This window comes from Peromyscus maniculatus, chromosome 5 (genome assembly GCF_049852395.1).
Source record: "Peromyscus maniculatus bairdii isolate BWxNUB_F1_BW_parent chromosome 5, HU_Pman_BW_mat_3.1, whole genome shotgun sequence".
NCBI classification, from domain to species: domain Eukaryota; kingdom Metazoa; phylum Chordata; class Mammalia; order Rodentia; family Cricetidae; genus Peromyscus; species Peromyscus maniculatus.
Genome location: NC_134856.1, coordinates 37,773,781 through 37,800,072, shown reverse-complemented (window position 1 = coordinate 37,800,072; position 26,292 = coordinate 37,773,781). Strand labels below are relative to the sequence as shown.

Sequence of the window (26,292 nt, the reverse complement as noted above, 5' to 3'; positions counted from 1 at the left end):
GTTGAACCAACTTTGTAACACAAAATATCTACATAAAAATGGAACGATCTCACACTGGTAACTTAGCAGCACATGTGAAAGCTATACTAGAACAAAAAGAAGAAATCACATCTAGTAGGAGTAAATGGCAAGAAGTAAACAAACTGAGAGCTGAAATTAATAATATAGAAACAGACAAGAAGTAATACAAAGTATCAATAAAACAAAGAGTTGGTTCTTTGAGAAAAATTAATAATATTGATGAATCCTTATTGAAAACAAAAACTAATAGGTAGAGACCAAAGATCCTAATTAACAAAACTGGAAACGAAAAGCAACAGACAACAAATAAATCCAGAGAATCATAAGAACATACTCTAAAAACTTGAACTCCATCAAATTGAAAAAACTAAAAGAAATGGATAATTTTCTCAATATATAGCACTTACCAAAGTTAAATTAGTCAGATAAGCAATTTCAACAGACTTATAATCCCTAGTGAAACAGAGCTGTCATTAAAAGCCTTCCAACCAAAAGAAGACCAGGGCCAGATGGTTTTAGTGTAGAATTCTACCAGACCTGCAAGAAGAGATAATACCAGTACTCCTCAAATTATTCCACAAAATAGAAACAGAAGGAATGTTGTTTAATTCATTTTATAAAGCCAGTTACCTGAGACCCAAACTACCTAAAGATTCAACAAAGAAAGAGAATTAAAAACCAATTTTTCTTATAAGCATAGATGTAAAAATTCTCAATAAATTAAATGCAAACCAATTCCAAGAATACATAAAAAGATCATCTACCATGATCAAGTAGGCTTTATCAAGAGATGATTCAACATAGGTGAACTGATAAATGTAATCCACCAAATAAACTAGCTGAAAGAAAAAAAATTCTCATGATCATCTCATTAGCTATATAAAAGGCCTTTACAAAATCCAACATGCCTTCATTATAGAAGTCCTGAGGAGATTAGGAGCATACCTCAAAATAGTAAAGGCACTTCACAGGAGGCCATAGCCAACATCAACTTAAATGGAGAGAAAATCAAAGCAATTCTACTAAAATAAAAAAAAGACAAGTTTGTCCATTATCTCCATACATATTTAATATAGCACTTGAATTCTAAGCTAGGGCAATAAGAATAACAGCTGAAGGAAATCAAGGAGATATAAATTGGAAAGGAAGGAGTTAAAGTAGTTGTATTTGCAGATGATATGACAGTATGCATAAGTGACCTGAAAAAATTTTACCAGGAAACTCCTACAACTAACAAGCACTCTCAACAAAGTAGCTGGTTATAAAATTAACTCACAAAAATCAGTCACCCTCCTATATACAAGGGACAAAAGGACCGAGAAATAAATCAGGGAAATCTTTTTCTTAACTGCCTCAAATAATATAAAATACCTTGAAGTAATTCTAATTGAGCAAGTGAAAGACTTTTACGATAAAAGCTTCAAGTCATTGCAGAAAGAAATTGAGGAATCTATCAGAAGAGGGAAAGATCATGGTTCAGTAGGATTAACATAGTAAAAATAACCATCCTATGAAAAGGAATCTATAGATTCAATGCAACTTTCACCAAACTCCAAGGCAATTCTACACAGAATTGCAAAGGACAATTTCCAACCTCATGTGGAAATACACACACACACACACACACACACACACACACACACACACACACCCCTAAGATAGCCATGGGGCTGACCTGGGCAATCTGCACATGTGTTGTAGTTGTATGGCTTGGTGTTCTAGTGGGACCCCTGGCAGAGGGAGTGGGGGCTGTCTTTGAGTCTGTTGCCTGCTCTCAGGACCCTTTCCTCCTGTTGGTTGCCTCATCCAGCCTTAATAGGAGAGGAGGTGCCTAGTGTTATTGCAATTTGATATCCTATGGATGGCTGATATACTAGGAAGGCATGCACTTTTCTTAAGGGAAGAGAGAGTGAGTGGATGGGGGAAAGGAGAGAGATTGGGAGGAGGGACTGAGAGAAGAGGGGGGAGGGAGGGGAAAATAGTGATAATGCCGGGAAAAATTGATTAATTGATTTATTAATTAAAAAACCAAAATAGCTAAAACAATAATAAAAGAACAGCTGGAGGTACCACCATTTCTAGTTGTACTACAGAGTTATAGTAATAAAAATAGCATGGTATTGGTACAAAAACAGACATATTGACCAATAAAATCAAGTTGAAGACCCAGACATAAGTCCACACATCTGTGAATTCCTGATTTCTGACAAAGAGGCAAGAAGCATGCACTGGAAAAAAAGACAACATCTTCAACAAATGGTGCTGGTCAAACTGGATGGCTGCATGTAGAAGACTCCAAATAGATACATGCTCATCACCCTGAATAAAATTCAGCACCCAATGGATCAAAGACCTTGATCTAAAATCAAATACTGAACCCGATAGAAGAGAAAGTGGCAAATAGCTTTGAACTAATTAATACAGGAAAAGCCTTTTTGAAGAGAATCCCATCAGCACAGGCACTAAGATCAACAATTAGTAAATAGGACCTCATGAACTCCTATAAGGCAAAAGACACCATCAGTCTTACAAAGTGGCAATCTACAGAATGGGACAATTTTTTTTTTTTTACCAACTTCACATCTGATAGGGAGCTAATATTCAAAATATTTAAAGAACTTAAGAAACTAGATATTAAGAAAACAAATAAGCCAACTAAAAATGGGATTCAGATCTAAAAGAGATAATTCTCAATAGAGGGAACTCAAATGGCTGAGAAACACTTTAAAATGTGCAACATCCTTAGCCATCAGGGAAATGCAAATCAAAACTACTTTGAGATTTCGTCTTACACCTGTGAGAAAGACTAAGATCAACAAAACAAGTGACAGCTCATGTTGGCCAAGATGTGAAGTAAGAGGAAGACTCATCCATTGCTGGTGGGAGTGCAAACTTGTACAGCCACTATGGAAATCAGTGTGGCGGCTCCTCAGGAAGATGGCAATGGATCTGCCTCAAGATCCAGCTATACCTCTACTAGGCATATACCCAAAGATGCTTCATTCTAGCACAGAGACATCATCTTCATTGCTGCTCAAGTTATAATAGTCAGAAATTGGAAACAACCCAGATGTCTCTCAATGTCAAGATGAATGGATAAAGAAACTGTGGTACATTTACATAATGGAGTATTACTCATTTGTTAAAAATATGATATCATGAAATTTGCAGGTAAATGGATGGAACTTGAAATAAATCATCCTGAGTATGGTATCCTAGACACAGAAAGGCAAATATTGTATGTATTTGTTTATACATGGACATTAGCTGTTAAGTCAGTGATAACCATGCTACAATCTGTGGCACCACAGAGAGAAGATATAGAGTAAGGAACTAGAGGGAACAGTTTGATCTCATTAGGAAAGGGAAATATAATAGATAATTATGGATGGATGGATGGGGGCCTGGAATGGGAGGTTCAAGTGGTGAGAGTGATTGGAGTTGGTTTGAGGGAGTGAATATGGGAAGAGACAGCAAAAACTTAGGGGCATTTGAGGGGTAGTAGGTAGTCTAATAGAGTAGATACTATCTAATATATATATATATTTCATATATCTATTTATACATATAATTTCAAATATATTTCATACATGAAAGTAATTTTAAAAAATTGCCAAAATATGGGGGAGACAAGGTTCCAATTGGCCTTCCTTTGTCATGAAATGAAGCTTCAGGTACCAGGATAAGGTTATGACTAATTGTGTTGTTGGCCAAAAAAGTCCCATGGGAATCCCTAAAGAAACCAGGTTGTTGCCAATACTATAGGTTAATCTCCACAAACTAGCAAGGCTCCACTGCTAAAGACAACACCCACACAACCCATGAACATGCAGGAGTCCAGCTGGTGCCTACACAGAGCCTTCACTTCTACACTCTAGTGTCTTTGGTACAGGAAAGCATGCAACAAAACAAGAAATGTACACAGCAAACCAGCCACAAGCCCTTTGATCTGCAATGATGTCCTACTTGCAAGATATACTAGGGAAATAGTGGAACAAAGCTTGTGGGAGTAACCAACCAACATCTGGTTTGACTTAAGGCCCACTCCATGAGATGGAACCCTTGATCAACACTGCTTGGGTGACCAAGAATCAGACACTAGATATACCCCAGGGACCTAGGGTAAAACCAAGTACTATTGGTCTGGAAAAGGAAAAAGACAAAGATAAAGAGTAGTGATTAAATGACTCCTAATAATATTCTGCTATACTCATAAGTCAGTGCCTTGCTTAGCCGTCATCAGAGAAATGGCCTCCTACTGCAAATATGTACAAATGCAGGGACCCACAAGCAGATATTGCACAGATGGTGAGAGACCTCAGAACACTCAGTCCTAAATGGGGTGTCTCCATCAAATTCTCCCCTCTGAGCTCAGGGAACTCTACAGAAGAGGAGGCAGAAAGACCGTAAGAGCCAGAGGGAATGGAGGACACCAAGAAAACAAAGCTCACATGAACTCAAGAGACCAAAGCAGCCTGCAGAGGTCTGGACCAGGTCCTCTCAGTATATATTATGGCTTCAAATTTAGTGTTTTTATGGGATTTCTGAGTGTGTGAGTGAGTGGATTTGATTGTAGTGCCTTCTCTTGGCTTCTTTTCCTTGATTGGTTTGTTCTGTCCAGCTTTGATGTGATAGTTTTTGATTCATCATATTATGTTTTATTTTGTTATATTTTAATATTATCTCTTAGAAGTCTGTTCTTTTCTAATGAGAGAAGCAAGGGAGTTGATCCAAATGGGAGGGGAGGGGAGGAACTGAGAGGAGTGTGTTGGGGGAACCATAATCAGGATATAGTAAGTGAGAAAATAATCTATTTTCAATCAAAGGGGGAAAAGAAATTTTAAAAAGAAGAAAACAAAGTAAAAAAGTTGAAAATGGATCCTCAATAAAAAAGTGCATATATGGAAATAAAAGTTCACAGAATCACTTGCAAATGGACACCACTTCTACACACCCAGGTAATCAGTGTTGGCAAAGACATGATGCCATTGGAGCCTCATACGTGGCTGGAAGAGATTCAAAATGGTATAGTCATTTTTAAAGTTAGGTTGGCAATTTCTTCAAAAGTTAAACACATATTCGGGCTTAGATTCAATAAATCTACTCTCTGGTTTATAGCTCAAGGATGTGAAAGTATATCACAGACACTTATGCTTGAAATGTTCATAACTGCTTGATTAAAAGTAGTTTAAAAACAAGACTCCCTCAGGTGTGCTCTGTTGAGTGCTGTTCCAGACTGTGACTTGCACCAAGACACTCTTGTACAAGGAGTAGTTGACTGTATTTTGAGAATGGAGGATGACCTGCACTCTGTTAGACACATAACCCCAGGGGTCATGCTGTCCTGTGGTTGGCCTTCAATACAGTGGACTAAAAATGAAAAGCTTGTTAATCCACAAAAAAATTCTCCTTGAGGTCAGAAGTAGAAGTGTAGGGCTATCTCTATGTCTAGGATGAAGGGATCAATGTCTCATTAACACACAAAAAATCCTCTGTAGAGGAATACAGGTTGAGCACAATTTTGCACCTTCAGACAATGATATCAAGTACAAGACAGGACATTTATTAGTTAGGTCAAAAGAACACAGTGACAACAATTAGGTAAGAATGAAAGTCATGCATATGAACTATCAATGAGAAGATGGGAACCAGCAAATTGAAAAAAGCCAGGATGACCAATCCTTATAAAGACAGGTTGTCAGGGAAACAGGGGACAGGAATCTCCTCTACTGGACATGTCTGAACATTCTGACATTCTCATCCTACTTGTATGACACACCCTACAAGTCAAACATCTTCATAGATGTGCTGTGTAGGTATGGGCATCACAGAGTCAACAGAACCCTCTGAGGTAAGAACAAAATTCAGCAGACACAAAGGAACCAGCTCTACTCCTCTGGGTGTACCCCCCACCCCCAGAAACATGTACACAGACATACACAGACACACACATACAGACACCCCCAAGACACACCCAGACACACACACAGAGCCTCAAGCTAAAAAAAAAACCTAATAAATACCCAGACCTACTTCTGATAAAATTCATACCACTTGCCAGCTTAGGACAGAAGTCGATTACATTTATCAATTGTCTTAAATATTGTTGGTGACATTTGATTTACAAACGCAATAGGCAGAGGCATTTTTCATCATTCACAACCTTAATGGCTGATATGGGGACCTCTAGGTGCTATGTTCTGAAAGTTTATGCATCACAGAAGTTCAAAGCTAGTTTCAAATGGGATATTAATGGGAGTCAGGTCTTTAGGAGTTGTCACAGGGCATAGGAGATCAAAAAAAGCCAGAACAGAGAATTGGATCTAGGGTCTGGCACAAATTAGATAAGTATCTACCACTGACTGTATTCCCAGAATCTGGGGCGGGGGATATTTGTTCCTTAATAATTTCAAATGTGAACACAATGTGTTCACATCATGAACACCATTGTGTATACCATCTGCCCAGTTGAAGACACTGGTTCAATCTTTTGCATAGAGAGCTAGCTCTCACCATATAGCACATACACTGGTATAGTCAACATGAGCTTCATGCTCTCCAAAACTATGAACACACTTCTGTTGTTTACAAGACACACATCTTATAATACATACTTGTTTACACATGTATATAGCATATATATTCTTGAGATGCAGCATATGCATATAGAATGGGTAGGCCTTTAGTTCCTGAGATCACTAAACCCTCCTGCTTTAGTCTTCCAACGAGCTGAGTCACAGACATCTATCTCAGGACTGAATTAGCTAGCAGCTTGAACTGATGAGCACAGCAGGGCTGAGACTCTTCAGAAGTGCTGTAAGTCATTTGTAGATAAGAGAAAACTTGGTGGTTGGTAAGAAATGGTCATGGAAATTTAACACCCAACCAGCTCCAGTGTAGACAGTTACCCCAAAGATTCTAAAGGGGGCACAGAGAAGAATTGGATACAGGGTCTTACACATGTCAGATAAGTGCTCTACCACTAAGTTGTAATCCAAGAACACTGGGATTTTTTTTATTCTTTGGTAATTTCATACGTGAATACAAGGTGTCATATGCATTCCTACCCCCATTACACCTGAGTTGCTGCAAACTTTCACCATATTCTCCTTCCAACTTCAATATTTCTTCTTCTCCTTCTCCTTCTCCTCCTTCTCCTTCTCCTCCTCCTTCTCCTTCTCCTTCTCCTTCTCCTCCTCCTCTTCCTCCTTCTCCTCCTCCTCTTCCTCCCCCTCCACCCTCTTTTATAGCTCACTATGTCAAATTAGATTTTTTTTTTTATCATTTTTTTGCTTCTTTTTGTTTTTTTTTCAAGACAGGGTTTCTCTGTGGAGGCCTGGCTGTCCTGAAACACACTCTATAGCCCACCCTGGCCTCAACACCTCTCCAGTACTGAGATTAAAGGTGTGTGCCACTGCTACTACCCAGCCATATTTTTGTACTTTTTAGTGTGGAGACAGACCATAACCAAATTTCCCAGCCTTTCCCAGAGCTAGTTCTATAGCTCAAGTTGTTCTTAACTTATGTACCCTTGCCTCAGTCCTCTGTGTAGCTGGCATTGAAAATTTGTGTCATCTGATCTGGCTTTATTTTATTTTTTAAGATGCTGGACATCACACCTATGGCCTTGTACACAGGGAGAAGGCCTCTACTCCTGCTCTACCCCTAGCCTCACAACTTTTTAAATTGTTTAACACATATGTCTCATGACTTAGCAATTCTGCTCTAGGTTGTAAATCCAAAAATTGAATACATTGATCACATGAAATCATGTGTAAGAATATACACACAGCTTTATCAAAACCCAAACAAAGGATGAGAGGCCCATGTCTATAATTCAACCACCCAGGAAGCCAAGCAGTATGATCATGAGGTCAGGGCCCACCTGGGTTATGTAGAGAACTTGTCTCAAAATGAAGAGCAAATAAGCAAGTGAAACAGTTGTGCATAGATTGGATAAGTAGATAGAATGTGTCTTGTGCACACTTGGATGGCTCTTCACCATAAAAGGAAAACATTATTTGAAGTGATATAGCCAGTCAGAAATACTTATATTGGATTAGAGACAAACTCCAATATAGCAACATAAAGTAATGCCACGTGTACTTTGAAACAGGGTTAAAGGAAGTGAACAAGAGCAAAGAGGCTCGAGGAAAGCATTTTGGGAAGTGGGGGCGGGGGTGCTCTTCTAAATATGATGTGGTGGCTCTTGCATGCCTTGAGAATTTTCTCAGATTTACTAAACCATACACCTAAAAGAGATGAATTGCATTTAAGCAAACTATAGTAGTTTGAGGAATAGTTCATAGGTAGAGTATTTGCCTAACACGCACAAGCCCTAAAAACAATCTCTAACCCCATAAATACAATCCACATTCAAGCTACTAAAATGAGATAATTATTAAAAGTCTAAAACACATTCTGACTTCCTGTTGGAAGCGTAGTGTGTATGTAGAGAACTGAAAAGCAGAGGCAAGCTAGCAATAGGAACATCAATAAATGCTCTATAGATAGAATGGAAACAACCGGCATGGTCATCTCACTAACAGGAAAATCTTCCCTGACCCCAGTTCAGGTCAGCAGGGACCTAATATTGTCCTTGGGATGCCATTGTTTACACATTCCACCAGGAGAGAGCACAAAATGTAATCCTTGTTATCTTCAGTCAGAGACCTGTTTCTCTCCACACAGCAAATCTGTGGGCATCTGGACCCCGGATTTCTCAATCTACAAAACTGTAATTTGTTACTGTTTATAAGTTACTGAGGTTATGGTTTCTGTTTTATTTCTGAGATGTGGGTCTTGTTATCTTTCCCTGGACTTATGTAATCCTCCTGCCTCACCCTCCAAGAATCTGAGGCTACAGACACTAAGAGCCCAGTTTGTAGTTTATTGTCTATGGGACTAGCTTTGTGACTTATGAAGGCAACGGAGTTTAGGGAAATCAGGTTTTCTTTTTTGATATTTGAGAATTGTTCACAGTTTATTAGAAAAATGTAAATTTAATGAAAAGAGATAGTCAATTTAAATAATTGTGCACCTCAAATCACACAAGATTATAATTATATCCTGATCTCTATTATTCCTTCTTGTGTGATTATGTGTAGTATATGAGCAATAGAGGAAACCCTAGGAACTAGAACTTTGTTCACTTGTTCAAAAGAGGAAATCAGGTTTTCTACTGGCAACTGACAGATATGAAAAAGCACGAACTTGCTGAGAGAGGACATGGGATTTCCCACAGTCAACAGTGTCTGAAGCTTCTGTTTCATTTGAAGAGGGTCTGAGGCTTGGAAAGGAGGAGAGAGAGGATGGGGAGAAGATGAGGCAAAGAAGGAAGGAAGGAAATAATGGAAGGAAGAAAGAAAGGAAGGAAGAAAGAGTGAGGGAAAGAGGGAACTAAAAATTGAAACAAATAATTAAGTTAGGAAGGAAGGAGGCTAATCCCACTGAAATGTTAAAGAAGATGGGGACACTTCAGGACTCACACGTCCATACTGTTATGGGAGCATTTACTGAGTCTAATAAAGTTTGCCCAGACAGATAAGGAATAATGCACAAAGGGTTTGTCATACAAATCTGAAAGTGAAAATCCTGAGATTAGAAGTGTTTATGTGAGTATTGAAACAAATAAAAATAAATGAATTGACTTTGTAACCTCAGGATGACCCCATCTGCCTTCAACCACACACATCTTTCCTGTCACAGGGCCCTAAAGCTCTGTGTGCTTGTTCTGAGTCCCCTTTAGTTCCTGGATCTTCTGGGGGCAGAGTCTATGTCCAGAACTGCAGTCTTCTGGCTTCTAGGGCTCAGCCCACTGCAGGCTGGATGTCCAGCTGCAGGTTCTGCTCATCGTGCTCCAACCCTGGCTGGCAGGGTAGACCCTCACTGTTGAGGTTCTTCTTGATATACCACCCAGCAGGGAATGGTAAGATCTCTCTCATCCAAAGCCTGATCCCTTGATTTGGGTCAGAGCAGTAGATGAGTAGGCCAAGGGCCTGAGAGGACAGATAGACTGGTGTATTGATATAGAATACAAATGTTTTCCACCAGTGTTTGCTTTGTATGAAGCAAGGAAAGTTGTCTAGTTTTGTGTCAGAGGCAAAATCTAAAGAACAGTACCACAGTACTGTGACTTATCCATCAGGTCTCTGTAGGGTAAGCAGTAACTGAAAGTTAGAAGGTATCTGCCTAAGTGTGCCCTGGGTTGGAGAAAGCTATGGTGTAATTAAGGACCATGCATGCTATTGAGACACACTCACATGGGAGCCCTGGACTGAAACAAAACCATAGGAGTTTGAGGGAGGGGCATGTTCTCACTCATGTGTTACAAAGTTGGCCCAGTACTTCATCCTCCTCCTATTCAGCAGCTTCTACCCCTCAATGAGGTCAGTTGTAGACAGAAGAAAGAGTCCAAGTCCTAGCTACCTCACATAGGTGCCAACTCATGCTTTACCATAGCAACCATAGCCTGAACCTGAATGTCAGGCCTGGTGTATACTCTTCCATCAGCAATCAGAACCCAAGATCCATGCAAGCCTCTACTTGAATTCTCCCAGGTTCACCAGGTGGAGCTCCCGGAGTCCAATTGACAAGAAAGAGGAGGGATTGTATGAGTGAGAATTGTTGAGACCATGACTGGGTCTCAACACAAAAGCACAGGGACAAATAGCCAAACTAGTGGAAACACATGAACTATGAACCAATAGCTAAGGAGCCCCCAACTGAATCAGGCTCTCTGGATAAATGAGACAGTTGATTAGCTTGAACTGTTTGTGAGACCCCCAGGCCGTGGGACCAGGACCTGTCCTCAGTGCATGAGCTGGCTGTTTGGAGCCTGGGGCTTATGCAGGGACATTTTGCTCAGCCTGGGTGTAAGGAGGAGGGGACTGGACCTGCCTCAACTGAATCTACCAGGCTGAGCTGAATCTCCAGGGAAGTCCTTGCCCTGGAGAACATTTTTTTTCTCATTTAAACCTGATCAATCTCATGTAGCCCAGGGTGGCTTTGAACTCCTGATCTTCCTGTTTCCTCCTCCCAAGTGCTGGGTTTAAAGGTGTGTGCCACCACTGCTTGGCCTCTATATCTATGTAGTGGCTAGCTCCACACTCTGATCTCCAAGCAAGCTTTTTTTTTGTACAAACAAAATATTACCACACACAACAGTTGAGTGTGGAGCTCCAGCATGGAGCATTGGCTGTAGGATATCTCCCCCCCCCCCCGCTTTTTTGGTTTTTTGAGACAGGGTTTCTCTGTATAGTTTTGGTGCCTGTCCTGGAGCTCACTCTGTAGACCAGGCTGGCCTTGAACTCTCAGAGATCCACCTGCCTCTGCCTCCCAAGTGCTGGGATTAAAGGCGTGCACCACCACCGCTCGGCAGGATATCCCCTCTTAAACAACTCTGACCACCAGGGATGTAGTTTGTGCAAGTCACAGACTATCACTTAGCTGTTTTCCTACCTGTACTCAGATAAGACATCACTCTCCTACACTCAATATAAGTATTCACTAGATAAAGACCCTCAGTTGTCTGGAACCAAAGACCTGATCCAGATAGGGGTCAGGCCTGGACACTACAGGACTCACCTAGGTCCCACAGCTCTGAGCTTCCCTTCTTGGCCCCATTACAGATGTACTTATGCTGAAAATGTGCTACTTGGAGTGCAGGGGTCATGAACATGAAGTCCCCCATCATCCCCATGAACTGTATTTGGAGGATCTGTGGGTCCCCGGAGTCCCTCATGTATTCTTCCATTAATAGGTTACTATACCCAGGAGGCAGCATCTACACCAAGGGGTTGGGAAGAATGAGGTTAGGCAGGCACTAGGATAGGTAGGCAACAGCCCCGGGATAAGGGAAAATGCAGATGAATTAGGATATGGAGGAAAGTTCTGGGCAACCCAAACCAAAAATACACACAATCCCCTGCCTTGTTTTAGGAATGCTGTCTAAACAAGATAAATGTCAGTCTTCTTTATCTGTGAAGGACCAAAGGAATCTCACCATCTGTTGTTCTGCTGTGCTTTTAAGAATTGCCGTCAGGGTCTCTCTGCTTATCCCCTTTATTTTCTGAGAAGGGCCAGAGATCTGGGGTGGGGAGAAGAGTTTTAAGTGTGGCATGGAGTGGATATGGATCAACTGGTCTCTGAAGTTGCAACTGTCCACTATGAGTCCCCAGGCACAAAGGAGATTAGAACTGAGCCTACCATATGGAGAATTCAGTCATACATCATTGTTGATACCAAGGATGCTGGGGACAGTGTGAAAATTAGCATAGACCAACAGCTCCTGAGGATGCTTGGGTACGAACTCTCTATTCACCACAGCAGGGATGACTGTGAAGACCTGAGGGGCATTCAAAGCCAGTTTTTAAGGTCAATAACCCAGTTACTCTGATAGTTGTTGAGTGTTCTCTATCATTTCTCCATTTCATAATTTGTATCAGGATGGTCAGCCCCACCAGACCTCCCCTACCTTCCCCCTGAAGAGACCCTACACTTAGATTAGCTTATGTATATGTTCATTTTGCACCAAGGGCTAAAAGGATGCCAAGCCATGAAGAAAGGGTAATTTGTCCAGAGTAGTGAGGCTTTCCTGTCATACACCCTGTTGTCTCCCATCTTCCTAGTCACACAGTTCCACCAACCTTAGTGATAGCTTGAATCTCTGCTTTCACTTTTACCTCCTAAGCAATGTACCAGAGTCTCTGAGTCCACACTCTCACAACCAGATAGATTTACCACTGTCTGCAAAGAGATAAGGTAGTGTCTCCCTGATTATTCCAGACAGAGAGAAGTTATGGAGACCCAACTAGATATCCTTACTTTTTTAAAAAACTTATTTAACTTTATTTTATGTGTGTTGGTGTGAAGGTGTCAGATTGCTTGGAACTGGAGCTACAGACAGTTGTGAGCTGTCATGTGGGTGCTGGGAATTGAACCCGGGTCCTCTGGAAGAGCAGTCAGTGCTCTTAACCACTGAGCCATCTCTCCAGCCCCGATATCCTTACTTTTTAATAACCACAGCATAGTATGTGACGTGTATGGACTGAAGTAGCTATGAAACTTTTCTCATTTTCCTGAAGCTCAGAGGTGACAGTCAGAGGTAACTTTATGCATACTTCATTTTTCATCCTCTTCTATGTGTGTGTGCATGTGCACATGACTGTGTGTCTCTGTGATTCTCTGTGTGTTCCTAACTGAGTTCAGGTTTACCCACAATAAAGTTTATGCGTGATGGTCAGAGGGCCACCTTACTTGTTAGGCCTCACCTTCTATCACTTGGAACATTGAGCAATGTTCCTTAATCCACTGTTGCCCACACAAGCCTAGCTGGTGTGTGTCCTTGCAGGGATTCCCCTGTTACTCCCTCCCATCTCACCATAGGAACACTCAGATTGCAGACAAGTACTGCCACATCCAGGCTTATGTGGGCTCTGGGATTGGAACTCTGATCCTCACACAGGCACAGCAAGCTCTTTTACCTATTGAACTATCTCCCAAATCCACGCATACTTGTTTTTGCCAGTGATTGAAGCTTCTAAGGACAGCTTTGCTGTCCACATAACATACTCAGCCTGTAGAAAGCAGAGGTGTGGATTCTAACCCTCGAGCCTTTCATAAATAAAAGAAGAAAAGTCCTTTTCATAGATTCTTCTTTACCCCATAGTGCCAGAGGATAGTGCTGTGGCAGTAGATACAGGGCTGAAGTAGTTGGGGGAACTCATTTGATAAACTGAGCTGGAGATAAGACCAGGCAACACAGCTACTCCATTTTCCATGATGGCACCGTGGAAGAGTCCTTGGGACATGGGGGACACAACATGTGAAGACACACTTGTGCCACCTGCTGACTCGTCAAAAATGGTGACAAGGTCAGGGTTTCCTCCAAAGTGGGCAATATTCTGCTGGACCCAGCGTAGGGCAGCCACTTGGTCCAGGTAGCCCCAGTTGCCCCTGGCATGCTGGTCTCCAGTGCTGAGAAGTAGAAGGGACGTGGATCAAAGTGCTGTCTAGGTTCTTCTCAGATGCTGTTGCCTAGCCCTAGTCTCACCTGAAGAAGGCCAGGACACCCAGATGGTACTGGAGAGTGACCACCAACACATCCTCAGTGGCTGACAGCATGGATCCACCATAAAATGGAATCTGTGCCTATAACCAGAGCAGCACCATGGATCCACACCATCACCTGGAGAAGTCAAGAGAGATGCCAGGAGGCTTCTATTGGACACAAGCTCAGGTGGGACTGCCTCCTGGATTATGGACTGTTTCCTATCTGTGCAGTTAGACACACCAGGACTCCTCAGCCTCTTAGACTCAGGCCACAGGGGAGGAACACAGTCTCATCAGCATATTTCCAAGTCCCACTGTCACACCAGGAGTCTCAGTTTGGATTAATGGATTTAAGTCCAGAGTAATGTCACTATCACTCCCAGACTCCTCAAAAGTGGAAAAGGTATCTCCATAAGTTTTCATGATTATGAATCCAAAGGGTCAGCAAAAATCATTGGTACAATCAATATCCCCAAGCTAGAAATTTGGCTTTTCTCAAGGTTCATTCCTCAGACACCTGACTCAGTCTCTGGGGATCAAGTTTGTTGAGAGTCCAGAGTTAATGCCTGGGCTACTATCTCTGACTCCTCAGAGCTCCAGTCCTCAGTGTCTTATACCCAGGGTTTAGCTGCCTGGTGAGACAGTACCAAGGCTGAGAAGGCCTTCTTGGACATACTCAATAATGCTAATTTGCTAACTACACTGCAGTAGAGCTCAGGTTGACTTTGTGCTTTCTAATCCTCCTGAGTAAGAAATCCTCTCCTGATCCAGGACTGACCATTACCTGATACTCACAGGCAGGTTAGAGTTCTCATGGGCATGAGCTGGTGTGTAGACATTGAGATGCACGTGGTCCTCAGACATAAAGATGGAAGTTGTGATCAACTTCATCTTTTTCAGACCCTCTGTATTCATCCTATCATCATTTTGCAGACACCTGATGACAATGGCAGATGGTGATCCAAAAAGATGTTCAGTGATCAAAACAAGACCCTTAGTCTGGATTTCCTTCCCATCACCCTTAAGGCCTGCTCCTCATGATGTCCTCTGCTACATGATCCCTGTCTGAAATCAGTTCCTCCCAAGGTAAAGGCCACAGGCTCTGTGGAAGCTGTGAAGGACACATACTTCCAGTGAGGCCTCCAGTTGTGTGGGGTTTGGATGGAACACTTAATGAAGTTGGGATTTCTTAGGTTGCCTATGAATGTGATGGGCTGCATGTAGTGACATTTCCACTTCTCCCTGTTGTACTTAATGTTAATTTGATTGTTGACTTGACATAACATAGAATCACTTGAGAAGAGAGTCTTAGTGAGGGGTTGTCTAGAGCACATACGTCTGAGGAGGTTATCTTGATAACATTAATTGAGGAGGGAAGATTTTCCCATGATTGGTGACACCATTCCCTAGGAAGGGGCTTCTGCACTGTGTGAGTAGAGAAAGTGAGCTGAGCATCAGCAGGCAGCCAAGCATTCTTTACTCTAAATTATAGATATGATGTTACCAAATTCCTTAAGCTCTGCCACTGTGAGTTGCTTCCTGTGAAGTAATGTTCTGAAACTGACCTGTAATAAACCATTTCTGCAGGAAGTTTCTTTACAGCTGACATAATAAAAATTGAATAACACCAAATATTTCTTTCTTTTTTTTTTTTTTTGGTTTGGTTTTTTGAGACAAGGTTTCTCTGTGTAGCTTTGTGCCTTTCCTGGAGCTGTAGACCATGCTGGCCTCAAACTCACAGAGATCTGCCTGGGTTTGCTTCCTGAGTGCTGGGATTAAAGGAATGCGCACCACCGCCCAGCTTAAATATTTCTTGATAAATGGCTTCCTCTAGAAAAATGCCTTGAAATTTCTAGGTATATCTTTAATATATAGCTGAATCTCTACAACATATTCTTGCAGCTAGAAGAATGGCACTTGGCTCTATTGTCTCAGTGACTATAGAAAATGGAGATGCCAAGGACACATCACTGTGGCCCTCTTGAGACTTACAGTATATGACACTTGAGTCTGGGTTCCTGTTTGCTCTATGTCTACACTAATCCTTGTCCATTGACCTCTCCCATGCTGGTAAAGATCACTTGGCACAGTCCAAGTCTTGGAGTGGCTTATATCTTCTCACTGTAAAACCAAGAGATAACTCCATATAGGAATTGACCTCTGACCCAGGAGACTAGCAAAGTTGTTCTACTAGAAGCCTTAGTCATGTATCTGAAAAGGCATGGCAGAGTACACATCACAGACAGAGAACTTCTATAGGATTGGGGTGGAGGAAGCACTTCATTCTGGCCCAGAGCTCAGAGCACATTCTCACCTCAGGACCTGTAAGTCCTTTGAGCCCCAGAACTTACATAGCTGGGTAAGAGGTCCCATCTCTCACACCAATGCATGATTCAGGGGCCTCAGGGGGTGCAAAGTGCAGAGGTCCTACAGGTGGCTTGGCAAAGGGAATTCCCAAAAATGTGTGGACACCAGCTGTGGTGCCCTTCACATGGACGAGGCTTCCTCTAATCTGGCCTGTGTGTGTGTTCCTGATAGGGCTGGCTGAGTCCTGGCCTGTGAGTGAAGAGATACCATCAGGGTTAGTTCTGTCCAGGCAGCTGCCACCACACTGTTGTTTCCCACCTCATGTTCACTAGGGTACTTGAGGAAAGGAATCCAGGGTGTCTGAGTTCAAGTGTAAGATGTGGGAGTAGGAGTTTCTTTATCCCCATCATGGCTAGGAACATTGCTCATGTTCCTTTTGAGTGGTGGCTGTACATGTCTTTGGCAAACAAGGAGACTGCTCAGAGATACTTGGAAGAAGGAATGCATTATTATCATTGTTATCCAGAGTTCTATAGCAACTACAATCACACACAGAGGAAGAAAATGTCCCCTTTGCTCTCTTTCCCCTAATCTGCAGGTCCACTTCTGCTCAGACCTCCTTACACTGGAGTGACTTTTTTGGTATGGACATTTCTAGTCCTCTGTGTGCTGCAGAGGTCACTGTGTGGGCTTTGGTGGGAGCACTGGGAGACACACAATTCCCTCCTTCTTATCTACCATCTTTATGAACTCCTCCCTCCCTGGTGCTTTCCCTCCCACAAGGTCAGCCTCTATTCTACAAAACTGGGCCCATCTGAGCCCATGAGTCAACTACCTTCCTCCAGGATGAGCATTAGATGTCTACAAACATACCAAGGCCAGCTTCTCACACAAGTGGACAATTGCAATTTGGGCAGGAAATAGATGAGATTTCCTCTATAGGGATAATCTGTGTGCAGTGTTTGGTGTGCTCAGTAGCTGATGTCAGAGGGGTCTAGGAGCTGAGCTCGGACAGCCTGTGTGGCTCAAATTCATTTGTTGGTCCTTTATTTCTTGGCCCACGGGACTTTACATTCATTTCTGCTATTTACAAATTACCCAGTTGTTGTTTCTGTTTTTGAGATATGGGTTTTGCTATGTTGTCCAAGGCGGTATGGAACTCTTAGGTTCCCGCACTATTCCTGTCTCAGTTTCTGAGTAGCTGGGGCCACAGATACGTATCACAAGTATAGGGCAGCCAGTAACCTATTTGGAACAGCAGCCTGAGCTTGTGAAGATTATGGGACTTTGGGACCCACACATCCATATTCTACATAGTCATAAGAACTTTTATTGAGTGGATCTAACAGAAGATTGGTAGTGTTTTGTGAAGCTGTAGCATGTAGAGGGCTTATCATACACATTGGTAAAATGGGTAACTGCATATGTTAGGAATGCTTATGTGAATGTTAGGACGAAAAGAATTTACAAACCTCAGACAGAACCCACCCTCCATGATCACACATGCCTCTTCACACAGGGCACTACAACTCTTTGTGCCTCTTCTGAGCCCCCTTTAGCTCCTGGATCTTCTGAGGTAGAGTTTTTGTCCAGAACTGCAGCCTTCTGGCCTTCAGGGCTTGGCCCACAGCAGGCTTGATATCCAGCTGCAGGTACTGCTCATCATGGTCCAACATGGGCCAGTAGGGTAGACCCTCGCTGTTGGGGTTCCTGTGGATATGCCAGCCAGTGGGAAAGGGTGAGGTCACTCTGATCCAAAGTCAGGGTCAGGGAAGTGGAACAATTAGGCCAGTGGCTAAAGGGGCTGATGGGACAGGTTTCCTGATATAGTGATACAAGTGTCACCCACTAGTTTCTGCTCCATGTGGGAGAAAACTACCTGACCTATTTTGTGTTTCCCTCTGAGAGGCAAGATCTAAAGAACAGTACCATCACACTTATGAGCCAGGTCACTGTGAGGTGACCAGTAACCAATAACTACAAAGTATTTGTATAAATGTGCTATGGGGTAGAGAAGACTTTATCATGTGATGAAATGTCCATGCATGATAAGAAGGCCACCATCCAAAAGGGAGTCCTAGATAGGAACCCAAACCTGGAAGGTTAAAAGAGAGGTGTGTTCTCACCCATGTCTTGCAAAGTTGGCCCAGTACTTCATCATCCTCCTGTTGAGTAGCTCTTCCTCCTCAGTGAGGTCAACTGGAGTCATTAGAAAGACAAATGTCCAAATATATGCCACATCAGGCAACTCATGCTTCAGACTCACAATCTCAGCTGTTGTCTGATCCCAAATTATTGACTTTGCTACCTCCCTTCTTCACCATATACAGTGTCCCAGATCCATGCAAGCCTCTAGTTGAATTCTTGCCCCAATGTACTGCCATATTCTCCATTACAGGCTAGACTGTGAAGGGTCCAGATTCTACACCACACACACACACACACACACACACACACACACACACACACACACACACACACAGACAGACACACAGACACACAAGTGTACACATACAGGTGTCTTCAAATGGACTGAGAGCTCAGGAGTCCCTCAGCAAGCCATATGGGACCTTATTCAGCTCAAGGAAAATAAGGAAGACTCACATTTCATGCCCCAGAAGAAGGACCCAAGGACAAAGAGAATCTCATCACCATGGTCAGCCTTCACATATGGTGGCCTCATATCCTTGAAGAAGCTGGGTGGATGCTGGAACTCATAGAAGTAGACAGGAGCATGGGAACCTGGATGTAAGGACATGTGGTGACATGGCAGCACTTGGCCTAGAACTGTTCTGACACACATTTGGTGTGTGTGTCAGATCAAGAAGAATGAGGTGACATAGGCACTAGGATGTGTAGGCAATAGCCTCAGGGTGGGGAAATGCAAAGGTGTGGTATGGGGACAAGAGAACTTGGTCTCAAGTTATCTGGAATCACAACAGTTGAGTGTGGAGCTCCAGCATGGAACATTGGCTGTGGGAAAGCCCCCTGTTAAATAATGACTCTGTCCTCCACAGGTGAGTAGTTTGGTCAAGACACAGAGTATCACTCAGCTATTTTCTCATCTGTACCTGGATAAGATGAAACTCTCTCACACTCAGCATAAGGATTTATGAGAAACAAGACTCTAAATTGTGAACCAATATTCAGTGAGCCTGAATGGGTCTAACCTAGGTCCTTTTTATATGTGTAGCTTTGTGTTTTTGTAAAACTCCTGACAGAGGGAGTGGGGACTCTCTCTGACTTTGTTGCCTGATTTTGGGACCCTCTTCCTCCTACTGACTTGCTTCATTCAGCCTTGGTGTGTGTGTGTGTGTGTGTGTGTGTGTGTGTGTGTCTGTGTGTGTGTGTGTGTGCGCCTAATCTTACTGCAATTTATATGCTATATTTGGTTGACATCTCTGAGAGGCCTGCCCTTTTCTGAAGAGAAACAGAGAAGGAATGGATGGGGAAGGGAGAGGAGCAGAAGGAGGAGAGAAAGGAGGGGAAACTGTGGTTCAGATGTAATATATGAGAGAATAAATTAATTAAAAAGACTCAGTTGTTTGAAACCAGAGATCTGATTCAGATCCAGGTCAAGCCTGGACACTACAGAGCTCACCTGGGACCCACAGCTCTGAGCTTCCTCCCTTGACCTTGTTATAGTTGTACTCACGCTGAAAATGTGCTACTTGGAGTGCAGGGATCACGAACGTGAAGTCCCCCATCATCTCTGTGAACTGTATCTGGAGGGTCTGGGCATCTTCAGTGTCCCCCATGTACTCTTCCATTATCAGGTCACCACTTTCAGGAGGCAGCTTCTACACCAAGGGGATCAAGAAGAATGAGGTGACATAGGTACTAGGATGTGTAGGCAATAGCCTCAGGGTGGGGAAATGCAAAGGTGTGGTATGGGGAAAGCTTGGAGTGACCTCATATAGACAGGTCCAAACACACACACACACACACACACACACACGCACACGCACACGCACACGCACACGCACACGCAAACGCACACGCACACGCACACGCACACGCACACGCACACACATTCCTGGGGATGCTCCTTGTGAAGGGTAGACAGGGGTCCTTGGAGTTGTGGTAGTGTCTCATGATTCTCACCATCTGTGCTGCTGTGCTCTTCAGAACAGCAGGCAGGGTCTTTCTGGTTATTTCCTTTATATTCTGAGCAGAGCCCATGATCTAGGGTATGGAGAATGGTTTTAAGTGTGCCATGACATGGATATGGATCGATGAACCTCTGAGTTCCCATTGTCTACCAATGAGTCCCCAGGAACCCAGAAGATTACAACTGAGTCTCACCATAGGGAGAAGCCAGCCATATTCATTATTGTTGACACCAATGATGCTGGGGACAGGGTGAAAATCAGCAGAGGCCAACAGCTCCTTAGGGTGCCTGGGAAAGAACTCCCCATCTACCACAGCAGGGATGACCTTGAAGACCTGAGAGGCATTAAAATTCAATGCTGAAGGTCAATGAAATACATATGCCGATGTCCACCCCTTCTCTACTTCCTTATTCATCTCACCATGGTTATTCTTCACAATACCTCTCACACCTCACCCCTGTAAAGAACTTACACTTAGAATAGCCTATGTTGGTATTGATTTTGCACCCAGGACTAAAAGGATACTAAATCATGGAGATTAGGTAATTTGTTCATAGGAATGGGGACGACCTGTAACACACCTTGCTATCTGCCATCTTCCCACCAAAACAATTCTTCAAACCTTGTTAATAGCCAGAATCTCCGCTTCATCTTTGCCTCGTAGACAGCGCACCAGAGTCTCTGTGTTCACAGCTGCACAATCAGATAGATGTACCACCATCTGTAAAGGGAAGAACATGAGGGTGCCTGGATGCCTTGTCATCCAAGCAGACAAGTTTTTCTAGTTCCAGGAGGGTACCATTGGCTCTAAATTTTCTACCATGCTGTGTAATGTACTTGGACTGGAGTAAGAACAAAATTGTTTCCATTTACCTGTTGCTCAGCGGTGACAGCTCTCTCTTCCCTCTCCTTCCCTTCTCCCCCTCCCACTATCCACCCACTTTGAGAAATACTCTCTTGTTCTGCTGCAGCCTATACCAGTCTAGCTGGTCTGTAACCTTCCCGGGATCATCTTGTTCCTGCCTCCAATCTCACCATAGGAAAACCTGCATTAAAGATAAGAAAAACGACACCTGGACATATATTTGTTCTGGGGAATTGAACTCAGATCCTCACTCTCACACAGCAAGCTCTCTTGCCTCTTGTACCATCTCCCAAACATATACATACTTGATTTGCCAATGATGGAAGGTGCTATGTACAGCTTTGCAGAACATATAACATATGCACCCTGTATAAAGCACTGTGGGATGGGCGGGGTGGGGTGAGGGTTCTAAACCTTGAGTCTTTAAGGAAGTACTGAGGAGAAGTTAGTTCCCATGGTCCTCATTTTCTCTACTGTACACAGTAGCAGAGTCTTGAGAGTGAGTGTTAAGACAGTTGGTCAGGGCTGGAGGGTTAGAATGCACTCACTTGATAAACCTCCTCAGAGGAGTTGGAGATGAGATCAGGCAATATGGCCACTCCACTCTCCATGATGGCACCATGGAAGAGTCCTTTGGACATGGGGGACACAACATGTGAAGACACACTTGTGCCACCTGCAGACTCGCCAAAAATGGTGACCTGGTCAGGGTTGCCTCCAAAGTGGGCGATGTTCTGCTGGACCCAGCGTAGGGCAGCCACTTGGTCCAGGTAGCCCCAGTTGCCTCTGGCATGTTGGTCTCCAGTGCTGAGAAGTGGAAGGGACATGGATCAAAGGGCTGTCTAGGTTCTTCTCAGCTGCCACTGCCCAGCTCTTGTCTCACCTGAAGAAGCCCAGGACACCTAGACGGTACTGGATATTGACCACCACCACATCCTCAGTGGCTGCTAGCGTAGATCCATCATACATGGAAGCCATGCCTACTACCAGAGCACCACCATGGATCCACACCATTACCTGGAGAAGTGAAGAGAATTCAGGAGACTTCTATAGGGTACAAGCTCAAGTGGGAACTGCCTCCCTGATTATGGATTAAGTCCTACTGTTTTTATCAAAAATCTCAGCTTGGATTAATGGATTTAAGTCCAGAGTAATGTCACTATCACTCTCAAACTCCTCAAAAGTGAGGAAAAGGTGTCTCCATAAGAGTTTTCCTGATTATGAATCTAAAGGGTCAGCAAATCTCATTGGCACAACCAATATCCCAAAGCTGGAAATTGGACTTTTCTCAATGTTAATCCCTTGGACACCTGATTAGGTCTCTAGGGATCAAGTTTGTTGAGAAAGTCCTGAGTTAGTCCTGGAAACACAACCCCTGACCTCTCAGAGCATCAGTGTTCAGTGCCCCATATCCAGGGTTTAACTGCCCACCATGACTGAGAAGGCTTTTGTAGACATATTATGAAAGGCTTCTTATCAGGGCCTATATGCACTGAAACTCAGTTGGCCTTATCCTTTTATTATTATTATTATTATTATTATTATTATTATTATTTAACAATACTATTCAGTTCTACATAACAGCCACAGATTCCCTTGTTCTCCCCCTTCCTGCCCCTTCTCCTTCCCCCTAGCCCATCCCCCATTCCCACCTCCTCCAGAGCAAGGCCTCCCCCAAGGACTGAGATCGACCTGATTGACTCAGTCCAGGCAGGTCCAGTCCCCTCCTCCCAGATTGAGCCAAGCACCCCTGCATAAGTCCCAGGTTTCAAACAGCTAACTCATGTAATGAGCAAATGAATGGAAACACATGAACTATGAACCAAAGGCTGAGGGGCCCCCAACTGGATCAGGCCCTCTGAATAGGTGAGACAGTTGATTGGCTTGATCTGTTTGGGAGGCATCTAGGCAGTGGTACCAGGTCCTGGGCTCATTACATGAGTTAGCTGTTTGAAACCTGGGACTTATGCAGGGGCGCTTGGCCTTATCCTTTATAATCTTCCTGAGAAAGAAATTTCTACCCAAACCCATTTGACCCAACTCTTACAGGCAGGTTAGAGCCTTCATGGGCATGGGTTGGTGTGTAGATGTTGAGATACAAGCAGTCCTCAGACATAGAAATGGGAGGCATGATGAGTTTCAGCATCTTCAGACCCTCTGAATCCATCATATCACTTTGTAGACACCTGGTGAAATAGTAGACAGTTACTCCAAGAGACTTTTGGTTTTCAAGACTGAGTTTTAGTACAGATTTTCTCTCATCCATTTTCAGCCACTTTTCTCCAAGATGTCCTGCTGAAGCATGATTCCTCTCTAAAGCCCTTTTCTACCAAGGTAAAGACTACAGGCTCAATGAAATCTGGGATGGAACCAGATTTCCAGAAAGGCCAGTCCTTGGATGAGGGAATATATTTTGTTCTTTCTGATCTGGGATCTAGAGAAGTCTTGGGGGCTCAATGAGAATGAATTCCTGCATGCACTGACAATCACCACTTCTCTTTGTACTCTTTAATTGCTATTGAGATGGTTAGTTTTGATTTCCTTCTCCAAACAACATAGAATCACTCAGAGATATTGTCTCAATGAAGGATTGTCTAGATCAGCATAGCCTATGGGGATTTTCTTGATTCTGTTAATAGAGATGGGAATATTTCCAAACATGAGTGGCACCATTCCCTAGGAAGGGGCTTCTGAACTGTAAGCAGAGAAGGCCAACTGACCATTAACAGGTATGTATGCATTCCTTGATCTCTGATCCCAGTTAAAGATGTGATGTGGTCCAGTCCCTTATGTTTTCCCCCTCATAATGGATAGTAATATGGAAGGAACTGTGACCCATAATAAACTGTTCCTACCTTAAACTGAATTTACCACAGCAACAAGAAATGAAGATACCTGGATAATGTGGTGCTATGTCTGCACAGGTATTAATGAAGTCAGTGGATAACAATGTCCCAAAGTGTATCAGGATGGTTTTCACCCTATGTCCAGAAACTTAGGGTAGCTCAACTTCCCAAGTAATATCCAAGAAGCTTTTATACATTTCTTTTAATCATGGCAGAGGATGGAGTTGCCAAGGACACATCACTGATGTCCTCCTGAGAGACTTACAGTACATGCCACTAGACGCTGGGCTTTTGCTGGTTAATGTGCTTATATTGACCCTTGTTCATAGACCTCTTTCATGGTGGCAGAGATCACTTGGCATGATCTGAATCTGGGAACAGTTTTTATCTGTTTCTCACTGCCAAACTAAGAGCTAAATCCCTTTAGGAACTGAACTCTGACCCAGGAAACTGGCAAAGTTGTTCTACTAGAATCCTTAGTCATGTATCTGAAAATGCATGGCAGAGTACACATCACAGACAGAGAACTTCTATGGGGTTGGGATGAAGGAAGCACCTCATTCTGGCCCAGATCTCAGAGCACATTCTCACCTCAGGGCTCCAAGTTCTCTGAGTTCCAGAACTTACATGGCTGGGTAGGAGGTCCCATCTCTCACACCACTCCATGGTTCAGGGGCCTCAGGGGGTGCAAATCGCAGAGGTCCTACAGGTGGCTTGGCAAAGGGAATTCCCAGGAAAGTATGGACACCAATTGTGGTGCCCTTCACATGGACGAGGCTTCCTCTAACCTGGCCAGTGTGTGTGTTCCTGATGGGGCTGGTTGAGTCCTGGCCTGTGAGTGGAGAGATACCATCAGGGTTAGTTCTGTCCAGGCAGCTGCCACCACACTGTTGTTTCCTACCTCATTTTTACTTGGGTACTTGAGGAAAGGAATCCAGGGTGTCTGAGTTCAAGTGTAAGATGTGGGAGTAGGAGTTTCTTTATTCCCCTCATTTCCAGAAACATTGCTCATGCTTCTTTTGAGTGGTGTCTGTTCATGTCTCTGCCCAGCAAGGAGACTACTCAGAGCCACTGGCAGCAGAAATGCATTATTTTCATTATTATCCAGAGTTCTGTAGCAGCTGCAGTCTCACACAGATGTAGTAAGTGTCCTTTTTTACTTTCTTTTTCTACTCTGCAAGTCCCGTGTTGCTCAGACTTCTTACACTGGAGTGACTTAGGGTATGGGGTCTTTAGGCAACTCTAGCTTTCTGTGTGGTGCAGGGATCACTGTGTAGGCTTTGGTGGGGGCATTAGGAAGTCCACAATTCCCACTCTTTTATCTGTGGTCTTTACCAGCTCCTTCCTCTTTAGTTCCTTTCCTCCCGAAAGATAAGCTGCTGAATCTGCATAACTGGGCAGCTCTGACCCTAGTTCTCACTGCTAATTTAAGGAGTCTTACCTTGCACATGTAGGAAGAGAAGCAGGAGCCCACAGGTCACAGCATTCAGCCAGCCAGGAAGTCTTTCCAGTGTCATGGTCGGCAGCATAGCTCTGTGTCATGGACAGGAAAGAAAAGATGTGGAACTTGTGTAAGCAGGAATTTGGACCTAAAATAAAGTAGGTGGAAACCCAGTAGGGTGGGGCAAAGTTCTTCTTGTCCAGGAGGTGCAGACTAGCTGGCAGCAAAGCAATCTTTGTTCCTGCTCTTTGGCCTCCTAGAAAGGGATATCATGGCATCTCAAGTCCTTCTGTACTACCAGGTATCCTGTATGCAAACTTAAATAAATTCAAACCATGATAGCTCTCTTGTACTCAGTGGTCAGAGGTCAGTGTTGTGTAGATGGCCAACAGAAAGCTATAATAGGGTAAGCTGGGGTGCAGTGCTCCTCTGAATAGGTAAATACTGAAGATGCCACAGATGGAGAAATCTGAGAGCTGTGACCATTACAGTGATGTTAGCATCTACTAGGACCCCATGTACAGGTTGTGGCTGTTTCATTCAAACACTGCAACTCTGACACGTTTTAAGTCCCATCCCCTATTCACACTTCCTCTATAATCTGTTTCCTCTTTTAACCAGCTCTTGCTCAGATAAACTTCATAGTTC

At 43.4% G+C, this 26,292-nt stretch overlaps 1 protein-coding gene across 1 annotated transcript; it reads right to left on the bottom strand.

Moving 5' to 3' along the window:
- Positions 1-17,687: 17,687 nt before the first annotated feature.
- LOC102905923 (pyrethroid hydrolase Ces2e-like) lies at positions 17,688-25,800 on the bottom strand. Its single transcript, XM_076572010.1, has 12 exons — positions 25,645-25,800; positions 24,831-25,035; positions 23,405-23,543; positions 22,241-22,374; positions 21,906-22,164; positions 21,115-21,213; positions 20,686-20,826; positions 20,485-20,565; positions 20,036-20,180; positions 18,985-19,122; positions 18,507-18,579; positions 17,688-18,090 (listed from the first exon to the last, which is right to left on the bottom strand). Exons 1-12 carry the CDS (start codon positions 25,730-25,732, stop codon positions 17,904-17,906), a joined length of 1,689 nt encoding a protein of 562 aa, XP_076428125.1. The 5' UTR covers positions 25,733-25,800; the 3' UTR covers positions 17,688-17,903.
- Positions 25,801-26,292: the final 492 nt, after the last annotated feature.